General features: G+C 42.7%; 1 protein-coding gene across 6 annotated transcripts in view; it reads right to left on the minus strand.

The window, feature by feature from the left end:
- Positions 1 to 1609: 1609 nt before the first annotated feature.
- Positions 1610 to 26035, minus strand: part of lin7a (lin-7 homolog A (C. elegans)) — a 31765-nt gene continuing 7339 nt past the window's right edge. For 3 of the 6 annotated variants that reach the window (XM_067490332.1, XM_067490331.1, XM_067490336.1), the window contains exons 2-6: positions 21639 to 21757; positions 12760 to 12831; positions 5866 to 6075; positions 5362 to 5576; positions 1610 to 4031 (exon numbers count right to left, since the gene is read on the minus strand). In XM_067490332.1, the coding sequence (XP_067346433.1) occupies positions 4007 to 4031; positions 5362 to 5576; positions 5866 to 6075; positions 12760 to 12831; positions 21639 to 21757 (641 nt within the window). In that variant the 3' untranslated portion in view covers positions 1610 to 4006. Of the gene's footprint in view, positions 4032 to 5357; positions 5577 to 5865; positions 6076 to 12759; positions 12832 to 21638; positions 21758 to 26035 lie in introns of all 6 variants that reach the window. The other 3 variants (XM_067490335.1, XM_067490334.1, XM_067490333.1) reach the window with 2 other exon arrangements.

Here is a 26035-nt window from a genome sequence, read left to right on the forward strand (position 1 = left end):
TTCTCAGTGGAGTACTAGTACTTTTGTACTTTAAGTGCACTTTACAACATGTACTTGGCACTTTTGTGAACGATGCAGTGTTATGCTTCACTACATGGCAAAACCATTTAAGATCAAACGGTTTTGATTTGAAATAAAGTGCTCGTTGTTGTCACATAGAATCATCAGCTGATGAGAAATTCCTTTTGTGTTTTTGTAATTATGTATAAAAAGCGTGCAGAGCTTCTTGACTCAATACATGTGTTGGTTGGTCTCACATCAGCGTCCTGATGGATGGAAAATCCTTTCAAGTGAACACATTCTTTGATGCATATGAGCCATTTCTGTTTTGGGAAACATAGATACATATTCTCCTCATTTCTTTACTTCTTTTTTCCGTAAGAGGAATTCTGGGGTTTGGGAGAAGCAGATTTTTAGTGTGTGTGTGTGTGTGTGTGTGTGTGTGTGAGGATTTTCCTGTGCTTATATGACTCTAACTCTAAAGGTGTGATAACAGGACCCAGCACCAAAGGATCATCTGCTGCATTCACATTTGATCAGATCTGAGCAGCTAACAGGCTCTTTATTGAAAAACCAAGTGTTTTTTCAGCACAAAGACGAGCAGATAGAAGTGAAAAAAAAGGTAAATAAAGATGAATTCTTTTCACACCTCGAATATATTAAGACACTGGTTAGAAAAGCAGAAACATTTATACTGTCTTTTCACCTTTGCCTTAAATCCATAGAATCCAAAATCAGCCTTTTGCTCATTTGCATTTAGCCGGAGGTGTTAGATTCTGGCTCTTTGCTCCACATTAGCAGCCATGTGCACAGGTGGGGGATTTGTCACACTCATTAATGTCACCTCCACCCTTCAGGTCTGTCACTTCAGCCTTTGGTCGTCTGCTGTAAAACCCATCATGTGGGATGTTAGTGGGGTCTTTGTTACGTTCCGTGTCTGCTCACAAAAGCCCATTGACTTTCTGTTCCCAGGCTAAAAAGGTTGAATCAGTCCACCTTCAGCAGATCTGTGAAATATATTCCACATGTTCACTGCATTTGCACAAACACCAAACGCACAGACAGACAAACACATTTCAAGCAGGGAAAACAGTGGAGGCCCGGACTGGTTGTTATCACCAGTAACTGGAGACTCCTTCACTACTGACACATGAAACCCAAATTTATCCACACGTTACCTGGAGCCACTGTGTGTGACAATGCAAATGTCCCAGTCAGTAGGAAAGGACATTAAATGGACGGCCCATGCATGAATAAAGCACGTCATGCATTGACTGGTGCAAAACCAACCTGCTGGGAAAACAAACCTGTTTGTGCAGCTCTCACAGAAGTAGCAGCTCGGCCTGAACCAGCGCTCATCTCTACCACAGTGATTCCAATGGGTGAGCATGCATCTGACGTGGACAATGTTTGGACATGACTCTTATGGACACTTTGTGGACATATGCACAAATGGTGTCAGCTGTCTCCATCTGAAGTGAGTTGATTCACAAAATGTTTTAGCACTTGCAAATGTGTCAGAGGTTTTCCTGCACACAACTGTCACACACTCGATGTGGCTCAGCATGTGGACTGCTTTCATTCTTCGCTGGGAAAAAAAACCCCATCATCATTTTTTTTTTTTTTTTAATACTGTGCTGCATCAGATTTTATTCTTTTTCCAAACAGTTCAAACACCGAAAAGCTGAACACTTAAAATACAGGAAAAAAATAAAAAGACACAAATGAAACATATGGATGGGAAACATGAAATACTCTGAATTTTACATTTAGTCCCTTTGATCCTGTCAGTTAGGCCACAGACTGTTTTCCCTCGACTTTGATCCAGACGAGCAAAGAGACACACGGAGGACCATCTTTTATAGATGGCTCAGGACGGATCACTCATTGATTATGATCAGAGGGCTGCACACATTCGTCATGTGTTTTCCTTTAGTTTGTCACAGTGATGTGTTTTAACACATTTGCAAGAGAAGATTTCTGCTGTGCTACGAAGGTGATGATGAAGATCAAGCAAGTTGATTAAATGCATCTTAGCAATTGTGATAAACTGTAAACTCTGTGATGATGCTGGGTTTGTTTTTATTATTTGCAGTAAACTGACACGGTCTGCAGCTTCCCTTTCTCAATAAACGGTTTTCAGAAGTAACTGGGGAATAGCTTGGCCTCCGATATTTCAAACTATTTTTTGGTTTGTCCCTGATCATTATATCATTATTGTTTAGCAGGCAACGACCTGAACGCTACGCTGTGAAAGCAAACTCGACAAAATGTTCACTGTACACAAGCACATAGATTTATTTATACAAATATAATATGTATAACAATTGCATATCAACAGTTTGTTGTAATTTTTTCCATCATTACGGTAAGTACAGGACCATCAGCATCAAAAAATGCAAGTCAATTAAGAAAGAGTACCTGTGATTTTAAAGATAGAAAACGGGATCTGTCACATTGACGAATGAGTGAAACGTCCTATAAAACCTGGGTTTTCAGGTCCCCCGATGCAAAATGTTGGCATTAAGTGACCTCACAACTGCCAGGTTGCTCAGGAGATGGTACATAAATAAAACTTTGCTGGAGTTGTGCAATTAAGATGAGAATCAATTAAAAGGTGAAAATGAAACATGTGCTTTCTGTTGATGAATCAATGCAACTTAACAGCTTCTCATTCACATCTCAGGTTAAAATCAAAGTTCTTAAGCTTTGTGTCAGTTTAGGGTAAAGAAAAGAGCGCGTTCAAGCGAAAAGCGCCACCTACAGAACGCGAGAGGGAACAGAAGATAAGACGGAGACACAAAGAGGGACACAGTGCAAAAAAAGAACACAATGAGAGCTTAGCACCAAAGATGGAGATGATGGAAGAGTCAACACAGATCTGGCAGATCACCACAAAGCACATTTTCCTTACAGGTACAGAGGGAAAAAATAAGGATTGTCAAAACAAAAATGCAGGGACCAAATCTCCACCAACTACATTATGTGCTACTATTCAGCTGCTATACAACATATAGAATTTAAATAATAATCTGCATGTCTAGGAAATGATGCATCGTATTTAAAAGGAGCGATAAAACTTCTCTGATCTCATACACTAAAAAATAAACAGTAATTCTAAACCGCTGACATTCTGTTGGTCGGGAATAGGACAACGGTCATATTTCGGAGGGTTGAGCTGAACCTCTTTGCAACATAACACGCGCGGTGGAATCTCAGTTGGGAGCAGCTCACGTCGTCGGTTAATAACTGCAGTTATTGCACATAAATCGTCCATGCAAACTGTTAATAAGTAATCTCTTTAAATGGCACAGAGGAAGGATGTGGCCTCGGAAGCTGCCTAACAATGCATAAGACCCAGTTTGTGTGTGTGTGTGTGTGTGTGTGTGTGTGTGTGTCCAATTCTGAATTTACTGGTGAAATGACAAACTGGAGAATGGGTTGTTATTGCTAAACCTACGAGATACAAAATCGTTTCTTGCTACAATATAGAAGGTAAAAAAGAGTTCACGTTTATCCAAAACAGGACAACAACAACGAAAAGAAGAAGGAAAAAAAAGAGAGAGAGAGAGAAATCAACGGTCATTCATACAGAGACACAAGCACCAGGTGAAGAATCAATAGAAACACCACTGTACAAATGATATCTGTGGCAAAATGGCCAAAAGGTGCCACAGCGTGATGGATGTTGGTAAGCAATCAGAAATAGATGACTGTAAAGAAACACGAGAAAAGGTCACAGCCAAGGAGGACAACTTAGAAAAGGGAATACAAAGTCAAAATGGACGACTTTCAGTGCCAGCCTCCCTCAAAGCACCAATTTCAGGACCAACAACTCTCTGTTTTTGCTCAGTAATCTGTGGTACATCAGAAGGGAGAGAGAGAGAGTGAGAAAGAGAGAGAGAGAGTGTTTTCTACTGGTTGGTTTCCTCTGCGATGGAGAGATTCCTTTGGGAGCTTCGACGCAAACAGATGGTCTTTGAGATCCACCTTTTTTCGCTCGACTTCACTTCTTCTTCTTTTGGAACAACCTGCAAATCATAAGAAAGGAGAAGCAAGCTGAGAGCATCGCCTGACACGAGCGTCAACTCTCGCCTCTCATCCGCCGGAGCACATCTGCGTGGTCGGCGTTGATAAAACACGATCCCCGCTCAGTTCCTCATTTGTAGCTCCGCCGCAACACACGGCAACAAGCTCCCAAATACCTTCTGCTGTGCCAAGCGCAGCACAAGAGGTACGCTTGGGGGATTCAGCAGCAAACGGGCTGGACCCACGCCTGCCTCCAATACGCAGGGGAAATTCTTACAGACTTTGAGAAGTCGGAGAAAAGTTTCTTTTTACTTTCAATGACAGTGCAGAGCTTTGTTCTAAGTAACAAGTAACAAGGCTGCGGCCTGAACCCACTACTGTATAGTTCACAGCCCTTATGAAAAGCAGTCATGTCTGTAATGTCACACTTTGTTTCAGACATGTAAATACCTGCTGCCTGACACATGAGACAGTCAAAGGGGAGTTGGGGCAGACAGCACTCAGCGTTGTGAAGCTGCTTGCACTTTGCTGCCTCCATCTGTGTCATTTCCTACTTTCAACCAGCGAGAAACTGAGGCAAACAGTGTCCGAGATGATTTCACAACGGATGGTAGCTGATATAAGTCGTGAAACAAGCAATCAAAAAAAGGACCCTGCATTATTCTGCAGGACTTTCTGGCTGAAATAAAGCTGGTCACCGTGAACCAGGCGCAGCTAGGAGGTCTAAGCCTGAGGCCGTGCACGTGCTCATACAGGAAATGAGGTACAGTGAAGGAATACTTTATATGGATTTCTGTTGCAGTGCATCCATGCCCAGAAATGGCTCATATTTCTTATCCCCAAAAATAAATAATCTGAGCTTGTCTCCATCTGACCTCTGCCAACCAAAATAAAGTAATGAGCCATGACGTGCGCACACAGCGCAGACATACTGATTAACTGTTTGTCTTTGGGCTGTGGCAGCTGTTGTTCAGTCCTGGTGCTAAGCTAAGCTAACTATCTCCTGGCTGAGGCTTCCCTGTAGATTCATCCTTAGCAGTCTCTTCGTCTCCTCAGCAAGAAAGTAGCTGTTAAATATCAGGCCGTCCTTTAAAGAAGGGGACACGTGACAAAGGAACTGACGCACTTAACCCCTCACAGCTGTGCAGATGTAAACACATGCTGAGGATGATGATGGGTGGACTAAGCTGCAAACGAGCTTAGAGGCTGCACTCAGCTGAATTAACAACAACAACAAAAAAGTCACGACCCATGACCCCCCCCTTCATCATCATCTTCTCTTTTGCTCTGTCCCCCTCCCTCACCCTTAAAGCAATGAAGCGCCTCACCTACGACATGTGGTTCTGCTGAGAGGCCGGATTCTGCTGCTGCTGCTGCTGCTGCATGAGGAGCTGCTGCTGCTGGCGCCTCCGGGCCGTGCGGAGCTTCTCGAAGCGAGCCTCCATCTCCTCCAGCACTTTGGGGGTGTAGCGAACCACCAGCTTCACGCTGTCCTTGGCCGCCTTCAGCAGCTCCACAGCTTTCTCGTGGTGCTCCCCCTCCACGCTCTGCAGGAGTTGGGAGTTTAAAATGAAGCTGATTTAAATATGAATTTAGAAATAGCAAACCCTCAGAGTGAAGCCATTTTTAAGAGCCAGATATCATGTGAAAATGATCATGTGCACAGCTTTGTTTTCAAAGCTCTTGTGATTGTCAGAGGAGAAATCAAACACTCCTCCATAGTGTGAGAAGCTGCTAAAAATACTTGAGCTGCAGATATATTTTTTTGGAAGAAGGCTTAAATAATAAACGGGGACAAAGAGGCTTATCTGCTCCCTCCTCTCTCCTCAGACGTACCACGCCGTTGACAGACAGGAGCTGGTCGCCCCGCTTAAGGCCGCCGTGCCTCTCAGCCACGCCACCTGGAATGATGCGGGAGATGTAGATCGGAGAGTTTTGCTCTTTGCCGCCCATCACGTTGAAGCCCAGCCCTTCCTCCGTCTTGGGCAGCTCCACCACTCGGGGGTGAGAGTGACCTTCACTGGCAGCGAAGGCTGCGACTGTGGCCTGAAGCAACAGAAACAGAAAAGTGAAATGTGCTGAGGGAGAAAACACTGGAAAATCAATCATCTCTCCCCAGTAAACACACAAGTTTTACTTTTTCTTCCCATTCTGTGAGGATATTACTGCACATAAAGTAGAGTGAGTGGACTCACTCTACAAACAGATTCTGCCTTCTTTAGTAAATATTGTTGCCTTCAACAACCCCAAAACGGCCAATTACTAGAGCTGGACAAACCCAGTAGACATTGAACATTTAATAACTTCCAAATGGTGAAAAACTGTCTGCGGCAGCGCAAAAATCTAAAGTAATACAGATCAGTTAAAGCGAGGTTCAGTTTGCAGCCCTGAGTAACTCTTCATATCCATAGCAACAGGATACATCCCGTTTCCTGTAGTAGGTGGTCACACGGGTGAAGTCTTTTAAAGTTGAATGTGACATTTTCCAAAATAATATGTCGAAAAAAAAAAAAAACCACGTAAATTGATTTAAGATCATATTCATTGAGTCTTTAAATGGCCTAAATAAAATTGAGAAAATCCTCCTAAACCACGATGCCACTGTCGTCTGAAAGAGCGACAAATAACGAACCACTACAAGTTTTCTACACATCTTGATCAGCGAATCTTAAGGAATCATGAAACATTAAGTGTGAAACTCATGAGAAGACAAACAGGAATGTGTGTTGCCATAGATACAGAAAGCTGCACTGTCGGCTTCAACTTGGCCAAATTTTTTGGGGCCTATATCTTTTCATTAAATATGCCAAATTATCCATTACCAGGTCATGTTCCACGTACAGATAGCTCACTGATTTCTGTGCATCAATGAAGGAAACTTAAAACCACGATGATTCTCAAGCAAGTTCTGAGGTGTAGCCTTCAAATTCCTGCTTGAGAGCAAAGGTACAGGAACAGGAACCTCGTTTATCCACATTTCAGAAATTATCTATCCACATTTCCACATTTCCTCTTTAGACTTTTGGAAGGGTTGGAAACGGTGCTACCGAGAACATCTTACAAACCTGATTATTCTGAGGCAGGTACTTAAACGTTCTCATTTTTTGGAGACTAGGTCTCTAATTTAGTTTTTCTCTGGTGAATGCACTGTGCGCTGCACTGTGCACGTTAAATATAAAAACAGAGCTGCTGAATGAGGAGAAAATCAAAGAAAGGACACAGGAGTTATGGGAAAAGTAGTCGTACTTTAAAAAAAACTAGAGAAGACTTTGAACAGCAGTATTTGTTCCCACTCACACAGAGAAGGATTTGACATGCAACAAATGTCGACACTGCAATTACACAGTACGCATCTCAACCACTTGCCGCCCAGACGCCCCCACTGCAAGTCCTTTTGGATCTAGATGTCTCATTGAAGGTGTGTGAGTCCCAAAAGACAGGACGAGCAGCGTCCAATGAAAGCAAAGCAGAGCAGGGCAGGTCCCTGGAGGAAAAACATGTACAAACAGCTTTTCTTGATGATCACTATCAGCAGCTTTTGATCATTTCAAAAGATCCTTTGCTCTCAACCGTGTGTACGTAAGTTGTGGGGCAGCTTCTCATTTCGGCGAGTGGATTTAATCAGGTCTAGGGATTTTAGACTGTACATCAGAAGATTTCTGGGGTTCTCAGAGAACACATTAACATATTCACGGTGGACGAGCAGCTGACGGAAGTTGCTCGCTGACGTTGGGGCTTCTTTGAAGCACACGACGAAGCTCCTTGTTCGGCGAGAAACAACAGGAGCTTGTTAGTCTGCGCTGAGAAAGCTAAAGTCAGACGAACAGAGAATGAGACGTCCCGTGCCCTCTGATCCACAGACGCACTGCCACAGGTGCTTTCCTGTCAAGCTGGCATCACTTATCATATGTGAGGTGGATGGGAAACGGGAGGGGGTGTGAACATAGAGGTGGGGAGGTGCTGTCAGAAGCTTTTGCAGCTTCCCCAGCAGCAGACGATGGGCTTTAAGGCTTTGAGGCTTGAGGTGTTTGCCGCTCCCTGCAGGCAGCATCCCCATCTTCATTCCTTTCCCTTTTCATATGCAGCTTCATATCCACGTTTCATTTCTACCCAAATTGTTCCGCACACTGCCGCTGCCTGTTTTAATTGGGTTATGTTATTCAACCCGTTTTCTCTCTCTCTTGCTCCTTTTTCATCTTTCCACCCGTCTCCTCGTCTTCCTCTGCTCCTCCCTCACTCCCTGTCCTACTGTGAAGCTAAAAGGCAGCTCCTCAGCATGCAGACCGTCGCCTCCCAGGCCCCGCGGCACATCGACCTTCACAACTTTATCTGGCTTTCTGAGAATGAAGCAACAATCTGGCAGATGGCCTGTGCTTCTCAAACACAGGAGGCATTTCAAATGAAAAGCTTGCTACAGGATACTTTCTAGCAGGCATGGACCTGCCATCTGGCGTAGCGGGCAGTTTCCAGTCCAGGTCCAGTGTGTGTGTCCGGCTCCCTCTTGTTTTTTTCTTGTTGACCCCGATCATACATCCGATTGGACCAAGTCGCCACACAAACACATGCAGGTAGACAGAACTGAGCGGGAGACGTGACAGAAGCCAAACAAATGCAGAAAAAGTGAAGTGGTGATCAGCATGAGCAGAATAATGAAGGACAAAGGCAGGGACACAATCATCCTTCAGAGACAGAGGGACAGCAGGACAGAGAAGCTTTTGCATTGTACTATATGTAAATGTGAATCAACTCTGGGGAAATTAAAGTAGTGCTTGTGGAAACAATAGTGTCAGGATATAACAATTCTTCATATTTGGTCAACTACAGTAGAACAAGTGCAGAATAGAAGCAATATGGAATCATACAATAGTAAATAAATAGTGCGTTACAAGAATAATCCATGCACCTAAAACTAACAAATATGTAGGTAAATTAGAGTTGCTCTCATTTGTTTCACAAATTTCTGTCAATATTGGCCGTGCGACTTCCTCATTTTCAAACTGTGCATCACTTTCCCTTCGGACTGTGTGATACTAACTGAGTTTTATCAGAGCTGTGGTCCGGCTCAGTCGCTTTCTATAGAGAGATTCAAAGAAAGTTTGAAAATACCCCGTCCTCCCCGTTGAGAGGCTTCCCACAGCTAAGCCAGCTCAGACCATTTGCCGTGCGTTTGATTGCCCGGCGGATATGAGGTTTTAATACAGATCTGTGAGCAATAACTGCAGGCAGAGTTTAGACTGAAGGAAGAAATGTCGGTGGGAGTTTCAAAGCTGCTCAAATGATGTCTTCAAGGCTGCTTCAGGCAGGACAAAAAGACACATTGGCTTTTTCCATCTTGACTGTCACAGCTTCTAGTTATTTTTCTGTTTAGACAATGAAACTTCACAGGATTTCCAAACAGCAGTAACAGGAAGTGAGGTTAATAAGTAACATTGTCCTTGTTGACCAAAAGCAACTGCTATTTTCTCTGCATCCAGTTTAAAGTCTTAAATGAAGAGATCAATACCACTCTCAACTCATTCACTGCCATCTGTACTGTGCACATTAAACAAGTTATTATATAATTTGCAGCTTTGGCAAAGTGTATTTTTGGGGTTTGGGCTGGATAAGTGAATTACTGTGTGACTTTACCAAACACAAAGAAATACGGAGCAGACTTATCGATCTTATGAAGTCTGTCCATCAAAATGCCCTTTAACCAGGTGTTCAATAGTAATTACAGACCGTGCAGTGCTGTGCTCAAAGTGGGGCAACGTAGCCAACACTCACGGCTGAGTGAAAACATTTGCATCACCTGAAGTGGAAAAAAAAAAAAAAGGCTAATAATGTTTGTTTCACCAGCATAATAACAATTAATGCACATTCAGCAGCTACACATCTTCCTCCGTCATCACACGTAACACAAAATGGTCAAGGAAGTTATAATAAAACGAGATGAAATCTATGTCAAGCAAACATTTGCTCTAAGACATAAAATCAAGTGTGCTAACTTTAAAAAGCCTGTCAACACTGAAAGCTTAATGAGTGCCAACATTATAATATTACAATAATATTAATATAATAGTTTAATTAATCGTTTGTTTGTGTGCATTGGTCTCACTGTCCTATAGTCTCAAACTCTTCTGTCTTATTACCTACGATTTGTGTATTATTATAATTATTATTACTTCTTTATTTTAAATACTCTTGTTTATGACGGTTTTGACTGTTTTTGTCTTTGGTTGGTTCACATTTTTTATCAACTTTTCATCTGTAAAACATGATTGAATTGCGTGAATCTGTACAAAGGTAAATAAATAAAGTTTTGATCGATTTATTTGAGCTGTGTTAAATTATGCTCGTACTTTAAATTTGCAAGTAGAGTTGAGTCGATCTCGAGGGGCAGAGAACAAGCTGAGAGCAACCAAAGCAGCACAAGCAGGAAAACAGCTTCCAGAAGACCTTAAAATGAAATCGGTCGAGCCGTGTAAAGTTGGAGAGAGATATGAAAGTGTCTTCAAATGTTTAAGGATCCCAGTACCAACTGTGAAGATCATAATCCAGAAATGGAAGAAACATGGACAAAAACACTCGACTGAAAGAGAAAAACAAACAGCAGGAGACCTGACATCATCCTTAGAGGCAACTGAAATAAAGGTCCACATCTCCACAGTCTGGAGTGTTTGGGAGAAAACCAGCCGTCGCTTACTTCTAAACATAAGGCAGCGAGATGATGTGGTGCAAAGGGACCGAAGTTGGATTATTTCATTGGAATTCGTGTGTTGCCTATAAAGACAGAGACACTATTCCCAGAGGATTTGAAAGCAGAGCCTCCTGCCATCCGTTGAAAAGCTAAAAATAAAGACGCAAAACGCAAAGCAAAGTCCACTCAGGACTGTTTAAAAAAAAAAAAAAAGAGATGAATGTTTTACCACGGCCGTAAAATCCACACACACTCAGTAAAGACAAACGTGTGGATGGATTTGAAGAAGGTTAAAATTACACCTGAAAGGATAAAAGAGGTTACAGGAGGGTATAGAGGCAAAGGAGGAACATTTCATAAAACGTACTGACTGTTTGTCTCTTCCAGTGATGAAGGAACATTTTTGTAGCAGCTACAATAAAAAAAAACACACCCATTTACTCTGTTTGCCATTTCAAAGTAAGAGGGATGCAACAGGTGCAGCATCATTTGAAGTCTTGTACAATCTGTTTACACACACACACACACACACACACACACACACACACTCCCTGTGATGTGCTGAAGAGCGACAGACACAGCTGGACAATAACCCACTGAAAAACCAGGAAGTGCTCTCATGATCGTCATCCTCCTCTTCCTCCTCTCCACATCAAACCAAATCAAACAAACACTCTCTCTTTGTTTTCTTCCATGAAGAGAAAAATCCTCCTCAGGTGAACTGATCACGCTCACCTCTCTTGGATTCTGAATTCACTCTGCACCTGGAAATGTCTCATTTTGGATTTTTGTCCTTCAACTGTGAAATGACAGTAATGTTTTTTTAAGCAACAGGAACAAAAAAAAAATCTGCCTGAAATATTAAATAGTCGAGCAAAGACAGAAAAAGTATCAGCTTTTTGAAATAACTGGCATCTAATATAAGTTATATCCACATGAAATGAGGTGTAATTTCAAAAATCAGTTATGAGTGGAGATTCAATTCCAGACCAAAGAAATCAATTAGAGACAGACTCAGACGTGTTAATAGCACAACAAATATATGTTTTATCATCACTTTTGTTTTAGGTAGGTAATTTTTCATCCAGCTTGACAACGAGCGGCGATAACAAATGAAATGTGCCTTCTATGGGTCTGAGCAAAGCAGAATAAAGATTAGATGAAAATCTAGTGGCTGCTAATCTGATGATTCAGGGGGAACATTATGTGGAACTGAAGATGGATTTACAGCTCAACTCAAGGACATTTAGTAAACAAAGGGTGTTTAACTAAAGGTTGAAGAGCTGAGGTTTTTACTGGATTAATTAGTGAGACAAATGAATTATTAACACTACTGGAAGATGCTGTGTGTGTTTCGTGTGGGAAAACATTGTGTAAGTCACACTGAAACAATCCTTCACATGGGACTGGGACAGGATATGTGACCTATTAATAAAACCTCTTCAGCCTCTGAGGACATACACAGATCCAAACATAACAGTGTTCTGACCACATATGATACGTTCATTCTGCTAAAGCTCCACGTTTCCAACATCCATCTATAATGTGAACATTTAAAATCAATACAATAGCTGTGTTCTCACGATAAAAATATGCTTTTGATTAAGATCTGGCAAGAAATTAACCTATTAACCTCGTTATTAACCTACTATATTTGCCAATTCAATGGAAACTGGCAATTATCAAAAACATATAGAAAAGAACTGTTATTTTCTGTGAACTGTCTGTAAACCTGGGACATCAACAGGAGTTAGCTGTAATTATATAAGAGTCTACCACCAGATACCAGCATAACATGTCATCCTGCCAAAATGTGATGAACGAAAGTTCACGTTTCTACATCATAAACATCCTGCATCCAGTAGCAGTAGTCAGTGATAAAGGAGTCAAATTACACTTGTGGTGGTTTGTGCATGTGCCCGTCTCTCTTCTGCTTTCGCTCAATTACAAAGACACACTTTTAATAAGCATCTTTTACAAAGTAGTAGTTACAAAGTCACGTGACTAACACTCACTGGTTGGACTAGTCGTACTAATGTTGGAGTTCTTACCTTGGCCGTGGCCCTCGCCTGGTACTCCGGACAGCCATTCACTGTGATTGTTTCGTGCATGTACTGGTACACCTGCAGCAAACGATGAGAGACAGTCGTTACAATTATGTCTCAGACGGTTGAAAAGTGAAATCATTTCCATAGTCACATCACGGTGTCCCTCCACAGCTGGCTGTGCCGGCACAAGCTGCATTAACAAGCTGGCAGGGCCTAAGTCTGCTGCCTTTCTCATCAGAGTTATTCGGAGCTTGTACTTCCCCAAAAATAATACTTCCAATAAAAATCTGCTTGCATGTATCTCGCAAGTGCAAAGAGAACATTTCACGCTCTCTGAGGATGTTTTATGTATAAACGCACGACCCTTGAAGAGTCTTATCATTGTGCAGCATTTTGGCATTTCCACAAACAAGAAACAAGTCTTAACTCTTACAGCAGCTCAAGAAATGGAGGCACAATCTGCTCTTGGCTTTAAGAACAGAACAGAACAGAACGTGGAGTTTTGTGCATCCAGACGGGTAAAACAGAATGGATGCAGACAGCCGACCTTCTAGCTGTGGCTTTTAAAGACACCTTTCTGCTGATAATGTTTGAAATAATAAATAAAATCGAAGAGTTCAGAAAGAGTGTTTAACCGGAATGTGGGATTGTTTTACTGCAGGAAAGAACTGTTAAATGCAGTCACTGATGATGATGATGATGATGCCACAAAGAGATCTCTGGCTGCATCACACAAATTTATAAATCCCAGCAAAGACTGTATTATTTCTGTGGACACATTTTCCAAGTACAAGCACAGCTATTTGTTTTAATCTTACACCGGTTGAAGCTGCAGTTAACTGAGCAAATGGGCGATCAAATTTTAATCAGACTAATGATCCTGTACATTTCTCTCTCTCTCACACACACACACACACACACACACACACACACTAAATATCTTAGAGCCAAACAAACTCATCTATGACATAACAGATATTGTGACTCAGAAACATTGTTTTCTTCTCACTAGACGATGTCTCTCATCAAAGCGTGGCAGCTTGCCTGGGAGCAGAACGCGCCCGGTAGCTCTGACGTAGCCGAGCACAACATCACAAAGGCCTCGTCTCTCTGTGTGTGTGTACTTGTAGTGTGAAATATTTGCATGTGGGGAGACGTAGCCCCGAGCTTCCGTTGTCTTGTTTGCTCAAAAATCTCAAAGATGAAATGAGTGCGACTCAACATCTCAGCCTGCAAGCTGCTTTTGAAGACTTATAGCACTGATGCATTTGAAGAAAAGGAGCCTGCAGTCCACATATGCTCAGCTCCAGAATAATACCTTGTCCTCAAGGACTTCTCCACCTTTGCACTCGTAAATACTGAGCTCAGCTTTATAAATACCATGAAGGCTTCTCCTTGCCTCTGCCTGCCTCAGACTATATATATAAATATATATTTTTAACACAACTGCAACTAGTAATGATAGCTATGTATTCTGGCTGCAAGTATCTCTGTCATTTAGCATCTTTCAGACATGTAATCCGTGCAACTGCCGGCTTTATCTGAGAGCAGCAGCTTCTGGACCTTCACACAGGGAGCAACATTACCATTCATTTGTGGCCACCTGTCAAATCCGTTTGCTGTTTTGTTGCTAACCTTGTCTCTCTGCCATTGATGCTTAGCAGGTAGTGTGTGCAGTAGGTTTCTGGATCTTTCCTGCACTGCAGCTTAAGAAAACATCATGCAAATAGACCCGAGCACACAACTAAATACACAACCAAATATTAAAGTAAACAAATGTGCTTTTTAGCTCATTTTACAACAGCAGTCGGCTTCTCTGCCTTAATGATTAATAAGTCCTGTCAGTCACTTTAAGCGCCTTCCTGGAAACTACTGCAATTTCTCTAGGGGGACGTAGTGACGTACATGGCTGTTTGGATGTTATTGTCCTGCAGGCATCTTTCCGATTCACCTTTCTGCCTTTGTTTTTGCCAGATGGCTTTTTATACCTGTGGCTGCTGTCCGCTTCACGTTTTCCACCTGCTTGATCTGCGGCGAGCAAAGCGGGAGGAGAGGCTGAAATCAAACACAGAATCTTCCTGACAGGACGACGCTGCCTGTAAATGCACCGCTAGACGTTCAGCGTAGATTGTAGACGCAGTAGGGGACAAAACAGAAACAGAAAAAATGGCAGAGAACATAGTCTGAGTTTAAACAGCCACAGTTTGGTAACCGTTTAACCATCCGGCTGTAGGTGAGAGTAACCTGAACGTATCGGGCTGCACTCAGCGGCCTTTGTCACCTTTTAGCCACCATCAGCTTCATAAGTGGTGTTTGTTTTGTGATGTGGACTCACAGTAACTTCACAGCCATTCGTTCATCCAGACTTCTATTATTTGTCAGTCACCAGCTAATTAGTGAAGGGAAATCAGGGTTGTGTAACTAAATCCATCAGGATAAATGGTCTATTTAACATGTAGCTCTTGGGAAACAGACTCAGGGCGCTGTTCTTTAAACCAGGAGGGAGTAGAAGAGCGCTACATACCCACGGCCTTAGCTGTGTAGATGTTGTCCGAAAAGAATGCAAACCAGAGGAGGACAGTAACAGGACACAGTGCGAACCAGGGAAAACTGGGAACAAAGACGCCATCGCTCCGGCCTTCTGTGCTCTTCCTGCCTTGACGGAGTGGGACGTCCCACTGTGTGTCGTTTCCAGATGTTTAGCTGTTTCAGTAAGCTCGTCTTGTGTCCTTCCTTTCCCATTTGCAAGGCTGATTGACCCTGACAACTCATTCAGGCTGATGCAGTGAGACTAAGCCCCCCACATCCTCCACCCTCATCATGGATGAACACGGTGGGGAAAGACAACCAGTTCATCAAACTCTGTCTCTTTGTCATTCAGTCCAACACTGCTGAAGAGACTCTTTTCTCAGCCATGCATTCTTCATGGTGACAGCCAGCCTGTCACCCTTAACAAGGCTGATTCATGTTCAGTAAATTCTCTTGACTCAGAGCAGGGGAGCAGGATTGGAGTTGGACCTACTGTGATGTTTCGGCTCTGTGGGGAAGATCGATACATCCACTTTGTCACGCTCTGCGTCGGCCCACCAAACTGTGAACGTCCCATATGTTCGGAACAGAAGGAATCACATCACAGACGACAAAAGCAATGATGACATGATCCAAATGAACAACAGGAGAGTTGGACTTGCAGTCCAACCTGTGTTTAATTACCCTTTGAACATGAGAGTAGTTATAATGGACACTATTATACCCAGGACGTTTCCACCGGAGACGTGGAAACACTGTGTGTAGCATTTTGTTATTACGTACTTTGTCTCGTAACTTAGCTTTACCCCTAAGTGTTTCCCAGGCTATTGTGTCTGTTAACATAACATTAACCTAAAGTTGTTTTCTCTAACCCTAACAAAGTCTTTCACGTGGCGTCCAAACGCTACCTGTGGCATCAAGACGATACGCAAAAGGACGTAAAAATAAAACTGCACCATTTCACGTCTTTAAAATGAGGAGGCCACCTGTTGTAATGTGCTCCAGTACGACTCCACTGTCCACTCTGACCTCAGTTATCACCTTTCTGACAGTTTCAACCTAATGACTAATAATCATTTTTAAACTTGCTAAAGCAGAGCCACTGCATTAAATTGCCCGGGTGGTCATAATGTTATGCCTGATCGGTGTCTGTCTGTACAATCAAAATTACAAAACATACAAATTAAAACAGGGGGAACTGTTGATTTTAAAAAGACAAAGAGGATTGTTTCATCTTTCCTAAAGTCACTATGTTTTTACAGCTACTGAAGTCATTATTGTCATTATGTTGCATTATATCATTAATTCACTGTATGTCAGCTGTCAGACATCAAAGCATCTTTCTGGGCTATTCTATCAAAGTTATACTATTATTTTGTGCTGTTTTTTTGGAGGTTGAAAGTGCTGGTTTCTGTATTCCAGAGTGGTGGGTGTGTGTTTCTGGGAAGCTTCGACATCTAAGGTTTCAGAGCAGCCAAACAAACGACAAACAACAAGAACAAGATGTCAAAGTACTGCACAGAGAAGCAAAACAGTGATGCTGATAATGTGACTTCTTTCTTGGCAGTGAAAGATTCTGGCTGTTGGTCAACAGACTCCAGTCTCACAGCCTAAGGTTTGCATTACAAACCACAACTCCAAGCTTCAAATTAATCGTTACACACATGCACCAGTCAAATGCTAAATAATAGATGGTCAAGTGATGTTGGGAATTACATCTACGACCTCTGACCTTTGCAGAAATGGTTGGCAGTGACGTAAAAAAGCAGTGTATGGATTCAAGTTGCAGCGAATGGGCTAAACCAGTCAAAAGTGTTGCGTGTTGAACATATTTCTTTTTGTGCATATTCAGGGCCGTGTCACGTGTTACAGGAACGGATCCTTGCTACAAACACACACATTGAAAAAGAGTTGGGCACTTATCAGGCCATTAAATCCAGCCCAACTGTTGCTTTCCCATTGAGATTCCCGTCCACTCGGAGTCTGCCTCCTAATTGTTTCCGATACAAATAAAGCGCCAGAGGACGCAGCTGTTGAGAACTGTGATATTCCACCGCAACAGCTCCTTTATTGTTGTGCTTAATAACAGTAATAATGTGCAGTATGCGATAGCCAGCACGTAAAACCTGTCCTCCAGCTGGCTCAGCAGCCTAGAGAGATGCTGTTGTATCACCGCCTCTCACAAACCTGTAATCGACTATAAACCATCGTCAGTCTCCCTGCAGTCCACTGACCGCACAGCATCTCCGGTGGTTTCCCTGGCGACTGTTTAGTCAGCTCTCTGTGGGTGAAGTGGTCTGCATCTCACTGCTGCTGCCGATGCCCTTTCCAGAGGTCTTCTGAGAATCAGTGTCACTGGCACTGACATCAGTCAGCCTGTTGCCAGCATGCAGTTGGTGGCAGGATGTGCCGGACTTCTCCCGAGCCGAGCTATGGGAGGAGAGGAACAGCCCTTTCTTTCTTCCACTTTGCATGATGTCATGTTCTGTCAAAGGCCATTTCTCCTTTGTATGCACCTCAATAACCTGGTTAGTGGACATCTGCATATACAGCAGCAGAGGAGTAATGTGATTTCTGCTCCACCTCAGTCTTATTTTGAAATCATGGCTCACAGATTTTAACTGTACAGTGACAGAAAACACCGATTCCATCATTTTTAATTTTTTTGCTGTGTTTAGGTCGTTGCAGAGGGAGAAACGCAAAAACCTGCAGAGTAAGGCCACTTATGTAGACTTCTGCAGGGCACTTTGCGTTGGCTTCATTTTCAGTCGTCCCCTGCATAGTACCAGCTCCGCCCAGCTCTACTCGCCACTATGTGCTTGTCCACTGGGCCAAAGCTGTGCATAGTACCTAGTACTTTTTTGGTATCACCTACTATGAGCCTCCTACTACTAGATGACAGCAAAAGAAGACGTTAAACGCCAAACGCCGAATTTATTGGTGAGAAACAAGCGACATTACCACTGTGTTCAGAGTTGTCTGGTTGTCCAAACCAAAACTTTCCTAATTCGTTTTTTCAGCAGTGTTTTGGTGTAAGATCATTAGGACACTGAAGAGATGATCACATTACAATCCAATAACATCCTATTCATTAATTAAATGAGCCAAGCGATGCAGCACTTTAGGAATAGGTGAATAAAACCGACATTTTCAATCACTAACTCAAAACATTATCAGTTTTCTAACCCTTTCTATCAAGTAGCTGCAGCAAATTCTGTGTGGTTATCGTTTTAGGCAAAAATCACTGACAGGTTGAAGTTTGCAAACCAGGAATCTTTGGTGAAGTTACTGATAGAAATCAATCCCAAGCACATTCATGTTATTTGTGTTCTGCAGCGGTGAAATCTCATTCGATGTGCCTTTAATTTGCAGCACCATTCTCCCAGTAGAGAATGAAGTGGAGCTTGTCCCCGACATACTGATTAAGTTCACTAATTGTCTGCTTTCATTCCAGGACAGATTACGTGTTCACTTTGTTTACAATTAACTTGCAATACCGAGGCCATGGCAGCATCTGTCGTCCGCTTCCCTGCGTTTCGAACTCCTGTTTGCCTAACAAATTCATGTCACTGGGCGATGCTATCGTATATCACGACAGACAGGACGCCAACTATACATGATCAGTGGTTATCAGCCTGCATAGTGTTGTCAAGTAGAGTGAATGCTCTTGTTTGCTTTGCACTGGATCCCACTGATGCATAGTATTAAGATGATGGATCAGTGGGTGGCTGCTTTGCATACATGTGAATTAATGCCGAGGAGGAAAAACAAGAACGTCGGTTTAAGATTTGCACTTTATTCCACCCGTGTAAAATGTGATTAAAACCAATCTCTAACAATGATTTGTTTAATTAAAATTCTGTGTAACGAGCCCATTAAACTTTCAAGTTAATGCAATGCTCATAATGTTCAGTGTTTTTTTAATAGTGCAGTCAAAAATTCAAATTGCCTCTGTTTAGCTGTTCAGCTCCAGTAATAAGTTGGAGCAATAATCTCTGACATTTTCATTATGCTGCAGTCATTTGTTGATTGAAGTTATGCAACACTGATAAAAAGGTACACACTGATTTTGCCGTTATATCCATAATTCTTCCAAGATTTTTATCAAGTTTACTTCACCTGGGAGCACATTTGAATACTAATACCATCATAAGAAAGTGTTATTTTGTACATTTAAGTCCAAGTCATGATTTAACTAGAATAAACACTTTTGTTTGCTGCTTGAAACACCTGCAGTGTATTTCACCAGCATAACAACAAGTTTATTAGCTAAGATTCAAGTCAGTGTTATTCATTATGTTGCAGCTATTTGCTTTTACGCTAAACTCTAGACCTTGTTCACTTCCACCACCACTACTCATTTGCATCCACCCATCCATCCATCTTTCCATTAAGTTTTTCCATTTTTTTTTCTAAAGTCGGGTCCCGGTGGCAGCAGACTCAGTAAGGTAACATTGACTTTCCTCTTCGCAGTCAAACGCTCAAGCTCCTCCCCTGGGATCCAGAGGGAGGAGGCTTCTGTTGGATGTGCCTCAGAGAAAACCTCCAAAGGGGGCCGACCGGAGGGCATCCTGATAAGATGGCTGAACCTCCTCAATTGGCTCCTTTGAACGTGAAACAGCAGCAGCTGCACTCTGAGCTCCCTCTGGGTGTCCAAACTGCACAACCCATCTCTGAGCCTACAGATTTGCCCTCTTCAAGCAATGCCACCTTAATGTGGGGCAGGGCCTTGAACCACGGGGCAGTTCCTGTAACCTGGAAAGGAACCAAGGTTGGGTGTGGTGTAAGCCAGGGAAAAGTCAAGGTCATGGACCTACGGTAGGTGTGTGGATCCAGCTGGTTCTACTTGCTTAATTAAGTCTGCAGCCAAAGAACGTGAGAATCCTGAGGCTGGCAAATAAAGAAGAGAGTGTGTCATTTGATGAAACAGTAGGTATGACACAAATATTATCTACTAATAATTCCCTTTTGTGTGAGTAAACATTAGGGGGGAAAGTGTAGCTGGAGGCAAAATAAACCACTGATCACATTAGCTAACAGTGTGAGGCCCATTTTATCAGCCTTTATATGAACAATGGCTGAAGAAAACACAAGGTTATCTGAATATGTAGGGTCACTCATGCTCCAGGACCCAGGAAACAGAGAGTGTGTGTACGTTTAAATGCCTATAACTGTGTCTACTACTGAAAATGTCATCGTGCTGTGTTGCTGAGTGGCAGAATCAAAGGCTCTAATGGCCCCAACTTGAAATTTTATTGCATACCAGTTGCCACTGCCAGTAAAACACAGCTGTGGTTAAATGCAATAAAACGATAGGATTGGACTGAGGCAATCAACAAAAGTGCTTCTGCTTGTGTTGTAGCACACACATTTTGTCTGTTGTAGTATAGATGTGTAGTGTGGAAAGGACCTCGTTTAATTGACATAACACAGTAAATGTACAGCTGCACTTGCAGTAATAGTGTAAAAATATCTCTTTACTAGTTTGTTTCCAAAGTGTCTCCTTTTAAAGAAAGCGGAGGTTGAAATGTGCTGTTACTCTAATGAAGCGCTAGGCCATTCGGAAGAAGTGTTCAGACAGAACCCAATTAAATGAAACGTTAATGGTGAGACAGAAATGGATGCAATTAAAACAACAATTCCTCGGGCCAAGTTGAAAAGGTTTCAAATTTAGCAACAACTCAGCGCTTATTGTGAAACTCTGGCTGCAGGAATCGAATAAATGGACAGTATGTACAGTAAGTTTGCTGCTTCCTAAAGTCAGGTTCTTTACAATTACGCTGGGAATGAAAATGTTTTTGTAACTGAAAGAAAAATAAGGTTTTCTATTAACACATTGAGCATGTGTTGATGTAAAGGGCAACTCACAGATTTCAATTCATTAATAAAACATATTGTTGATGCTGCAACACTTTTCACAGGACTTTGGTTAAGGTTAGAGAAAGACACACAGTTAAGTTGCATAGCACTGATGCAAAACTGAGACAATATGAACTTTAAGTGTTATATTTGTCCTGTCAAAAAAAACACTTGAAACTTGATAAACGGTTTCAAGCTTTCGAACACACTTTTTCCATGAGGTTTATATTTTTTGCCAAGAAAGTGACAGGATGTGCTCTGCTGGTATATTTGGAACAAAAGGAAGTATTACAGTGTTGGACTGGACACTGACGCAGCACCACTGGCTGAGCCGTGCAAAACATAATACAATACAGTGAGCAGCTGTGCTGACAGAGGGCAACGGCATAAAAACCACAGAATGTCTCAGAAGAAGGAGAAGGAAAAGACATGAGTCATGTTGGTGTTCACGGACCAGCCGTCCCCTCCCCCTCCCCCTCCCCTTAGTGACTCACCTCCCTGATGGCTGTGCAGAACTCACTCTGGAGCACCTTCTTCAGAGACTGGAGCTTGTGACCGGGAACGTCACCTGACTCCTGCAGCTTCTCCAGCAGCTCGATAGCCCTGGCAACATCTGGCAGAGAGAGAGAGAACAGTGTAGTGTAGTGTAGCCACGGAGACAGAGGGGTGGGGGGTGGGGGGGGGGGGGGGGGGGGGGGGGGGAAGAACCCTCCCAACTCAATGACATTAACGGCACATGGCCACGAGAACGGCCCTGGAGCAGATCAATGGGGCAGGATAGAGAAAACAGACTCAGTAAGACAGATAGAATAACAATCCCATCCATGGATCATTTCCACTGTGGCACCTCTATGTGCGAGAACATAGGAGGGGATGGATAAGAGGAAGTCAGGTGGACTCGACCAGACATTACATAGCATTTACACTTTCAGTTCGGAGCTCTGAGTTCTGCTGAGTTCTCCTCCCTTAATTAGCCGGTGCAGAATGGTTTCGCCAGCTTGGCTGATTAATTTCTTGCCCTCTGAAAATGACAGTCTGAATACAGATCCGCCAGCGATCGAGAGGAAAGTGATTTGGTACTCAGTCGCTGAACCCGGGCTGCTCGGTCCATAACATATTTCAATGTCGAGAGACCTGTGACCACACAAAGAGAGATGATTGCTACAGTTTTACTGTGGAGTTTGTCTATTTTGCTCTTTTAGCTCTAAATTGATGGTTTGTTGATACATACAGCTGAAAATATTCAGTTTGCAACGATATAATTAAGAAAAAAGCCCAAATCATATCAGCTCTTCACATGCTGAATAAATGTTTAGCTCTTTAAACACCTCATTTGGGTCCATTCCACAGTCGATCTAGTTTCTTTAACATTACGTGTCACTGCCCTAAATAGACCCTTTTTATATGTAGAATAAGGCGGCAGTGGTTCAGTTGGTACCAACCACAGGGTCAGAGGTTCGTGCCCTGCTCTTCCCCACCACATGTTGAAGTGGACACCTAACCCCCACCAGCCCATCCCCATCCCCAGCCATGCAGTGCTGGTTCCAAGCAGAAATCGGGGAGGGTTGCGTCAGGAAGGGCGTAAACACTGTGCCAAATCAACGTGTGGACAATGATCCGCTGTGGCGACACTGAACTTACGGGATAAGCTGAAAGGACAAAATGTTTAAAGAAATTATATGTGTAGAATGATAAAGATGGTATTTGTAGTTGAAACACAAGTGACCTTTGCCTTCTTTCTGGTCCACCTCATTCTTTGTGTAGCCAAAATAATCCTTTACAACTGACATTTGGCTGAAGAAACTCTGAAGAATGACAGCCAGGCAGACAGGCAGGTCATGGAGAAAGAGAATCATCAGTGCTTAGGGCTGCAGCCCCACAGCTGGAAAGTCCCTGGTTTGAATCCCTGACCGGCAGCGGCTGTTCTGCGTGGACTTGTTTTCTAAAGACATGCACGTTAGGGTGTAGGTGTGAATGGTTCTCCGTCTCTGTGTGTGTCTTTGTGTGGGCCCTGACACAGACTGGAGCCCTGTCAGGATAAATGGTTACAGATAATGGATGGATCCGTTTTTGTGTTTTCACTTGCCTCCAACAGAACAAAGGGGATGATAGCATGGCATGTTCTGCCTTTCTTGACACTACACCTCCTGCGAAGTGAATTCTGCACACGCACACATCACAACAAAGACGCTGAAATGATTAACTGTGCAGCTAAACTGAGGCTCACACAAGCCTTCAACAGTCCCACTAATCTACAGTGAGTCTCCATCATTCAAGGTTACAATGTATTTAAGACAAGTTCCACTGTTTTTGTTCCCCTGAGCTGCAGCAGACACTTATCTACCACTGGCTTTTCACTCACGTTAAAGCCTGAACTGGAGGAGATGTGTCTTAAATACACTGTAGCTGTGAAACTAACTGACTCACTTTAGCTTCCTGGGACTGTTAAAACGAGCTCTTTGCATTTGGCCCCTGATTTCTTACCGGAGTGCTCACATTAGTGGTACAGCTTTATGTCGTGTTGACTGAAAAATAAAATAACACTCACTGATACTGAAGCAGCCCAGTAAAAGGGACAGAGAGGATTTTCCAGGTTGCAGACCTGTGGGACACAGGTGAAGGAGGGCTGTAAAGCTCTGACTGTGTGAACACTGTCCAGGCTGCATTCGGCCTTTACATGCAATGAGCACGTCTTGCAGAAATCCAATGCCTGTTTCTATTTCAAGCGCTCCGTGATAAAGCGACGAGGATCATATTGATCTGCTTGAAATTGCAGGTTCAGTTCCCATCGAGGCTGAACTAGTCCCGTGGGAGTTGTATTGGCAGATGACAGTACGTGTCGGGGTGATGTTGCTAACAAGCCATTAATCCAAGCACTCTGCTCGGATTCTCCTGTAAAGATGGTTTGTGTGTATGTGGATTTAAGATTAGACACAGCGCTCTGTTTGTGCACGACAAGTAATGCATTGATTTAACTTAGGCAGGAACGGATGTTTGATTTCTGGCTGCCAATTGTTGATTTTACTGGAGAGCGTGCACGTCTACAGACGTGCACATGTGGATGAAGAAAATGTGCATCTTCAGATATTAAAGGAGAAATGCTGTTGTTGCATCGCGGTGTGGAGCTAGTTAGACTAGTTAGTTCCATCCTCAGCCTAAACTGTGATGGCATCCAAGAACAACCTCCACACAGTGAATGTGTCCATTTATAACCATACAAATCAATAGAATTATCTAATGATAAGCTCCAGGGCTTTGGTAGAAACTAGTCAGCCGGAAAGTGGAGCACGGGGTTTAATTCATTCCTCACACTAGTGTTTTGCTTCTAGGGAGGGTAAAAAAGACCCCACTTCACATATGTTAAGCATCACTTTTACCACAGACTCATATGTAGCTATGTAGAGAAATCTTCAAGAAGTTAACTTACAGCAGATTCATTATGATACAACAATCACCAAAGAACATATACCTACATATTTCCACCCACACTTTAATAGATGGTCTGTTAAATTGTCCTAATCGTTGTGTTCCAGCCTCTTTGCCAGTTTTTTTTTAGCCTTGTCTATCTTTGGACACTGACAGCTTGTTTTGCCCATTGATGTGTGGTTGCTAGGGCGACCTGCTTTCACCATGCGTCTTTAATAGGTGTATCTGCACAGGTTCAGTCCTTCTGGAGGGATTAGGGTCACGTTTATAAAAGTGAACTGACCTACACTCTGACCGCGTCTCTACCGAGTTAATGTATCAATAACAGATTAATATGCTGCCTGACTTTTTGTTGCGCTCTCTGGAATTTGACAAACCGGTTTGCTGTGCATGCAGAGCCTCATTGTTACTCGCCATCAACAAACTTCTGTGGAGAAACACTAAATAGGAGTAAATAATGTCTCCGCTTGCGTGGAAAATATAAACCATGCATGTTTTAGTATCAATGTGTTGCATGACGCGTTTCCCTTACTTGACATTTCACGTCCTGCACATGTGCACAATGAGTGGAAAGAACATATTGTGCAACAACAAACAGTACTAAGTTTTTTGTGATTAAAAATCGAGCCTTCATGTGGAATATTTCCCTAAATCTAACAGTCAAATGAGTTTTTTCAAAGAGAAATGCACGTAGGTGAACTGACCTTTTGTTCCCGTTCACCTCGCTTATTGCCTGATTTCTTAAACTTTATTCCATCTGAAAAAGAAATTCAACACTCTGCTGTTTAAAATGCGGCATTAATACGTTCTATCAAGGTGAATGCGTCATTTTTTTACCAGAATATCAAAATCCTCTGATTGTGAATAGCCTGTAATGACTTGGTACAATTCCAGCGAGCACGGGCATCTGTCTAGGAGGTTTATGAGCATTTCTCTCTCATTAAACGGAGGTCAAGGCCCAACCCAGGGAGGGTTTCTTCTCTCACTGCCGTTTTGTGCTTTCACATGCTCGTTAGCACCATTTTCCTTATCCACGTCAAGGAATTTGACTAGAACTTAACTTCAAAGATTGATGTTGCAGGCATTTTTGACAGTGCTTTCATCTCACTGATCAGAAAAGCTGCATGGCCATTTCCTGATATAATCTTTGTAACGTGAATAATAAATAAAACATCTTGAACTTCACACGCTTTACATCAACCACAAGAGCTGCACAGTTTAAATCCAAAGGAATGTTCCACTGTCGCCAACAGTGACACAGCTATTGTGAAAACTGAAAAATATTGCAGGCCAGCTCGATATCTGTCATGTCTCTTTGCTGTTTTAACCCCTCGTAACAGGGCAGGGACACAGAAACACTGATTACAAGACAGTGTAATTGCAGGTAATGTCCCAAAAATGAATGGGACTATGAGGTAATCATATAACTCTCCGTTTCTCGCTGAGCAACTCTGAGGTAATGAAA

Source organism: Channa argus, chromosome 21 (assembly GCF_033026475.1).
Source record: "Channa argus isolate prfri chromosome 21, Channa argus male v1.0, whole genome shotgun sequence".
NCBI lineage: Eukaryota > Metazoa > Chordata > Actinopteri > Anabantiformes > Channidae > Channa > Channa argus.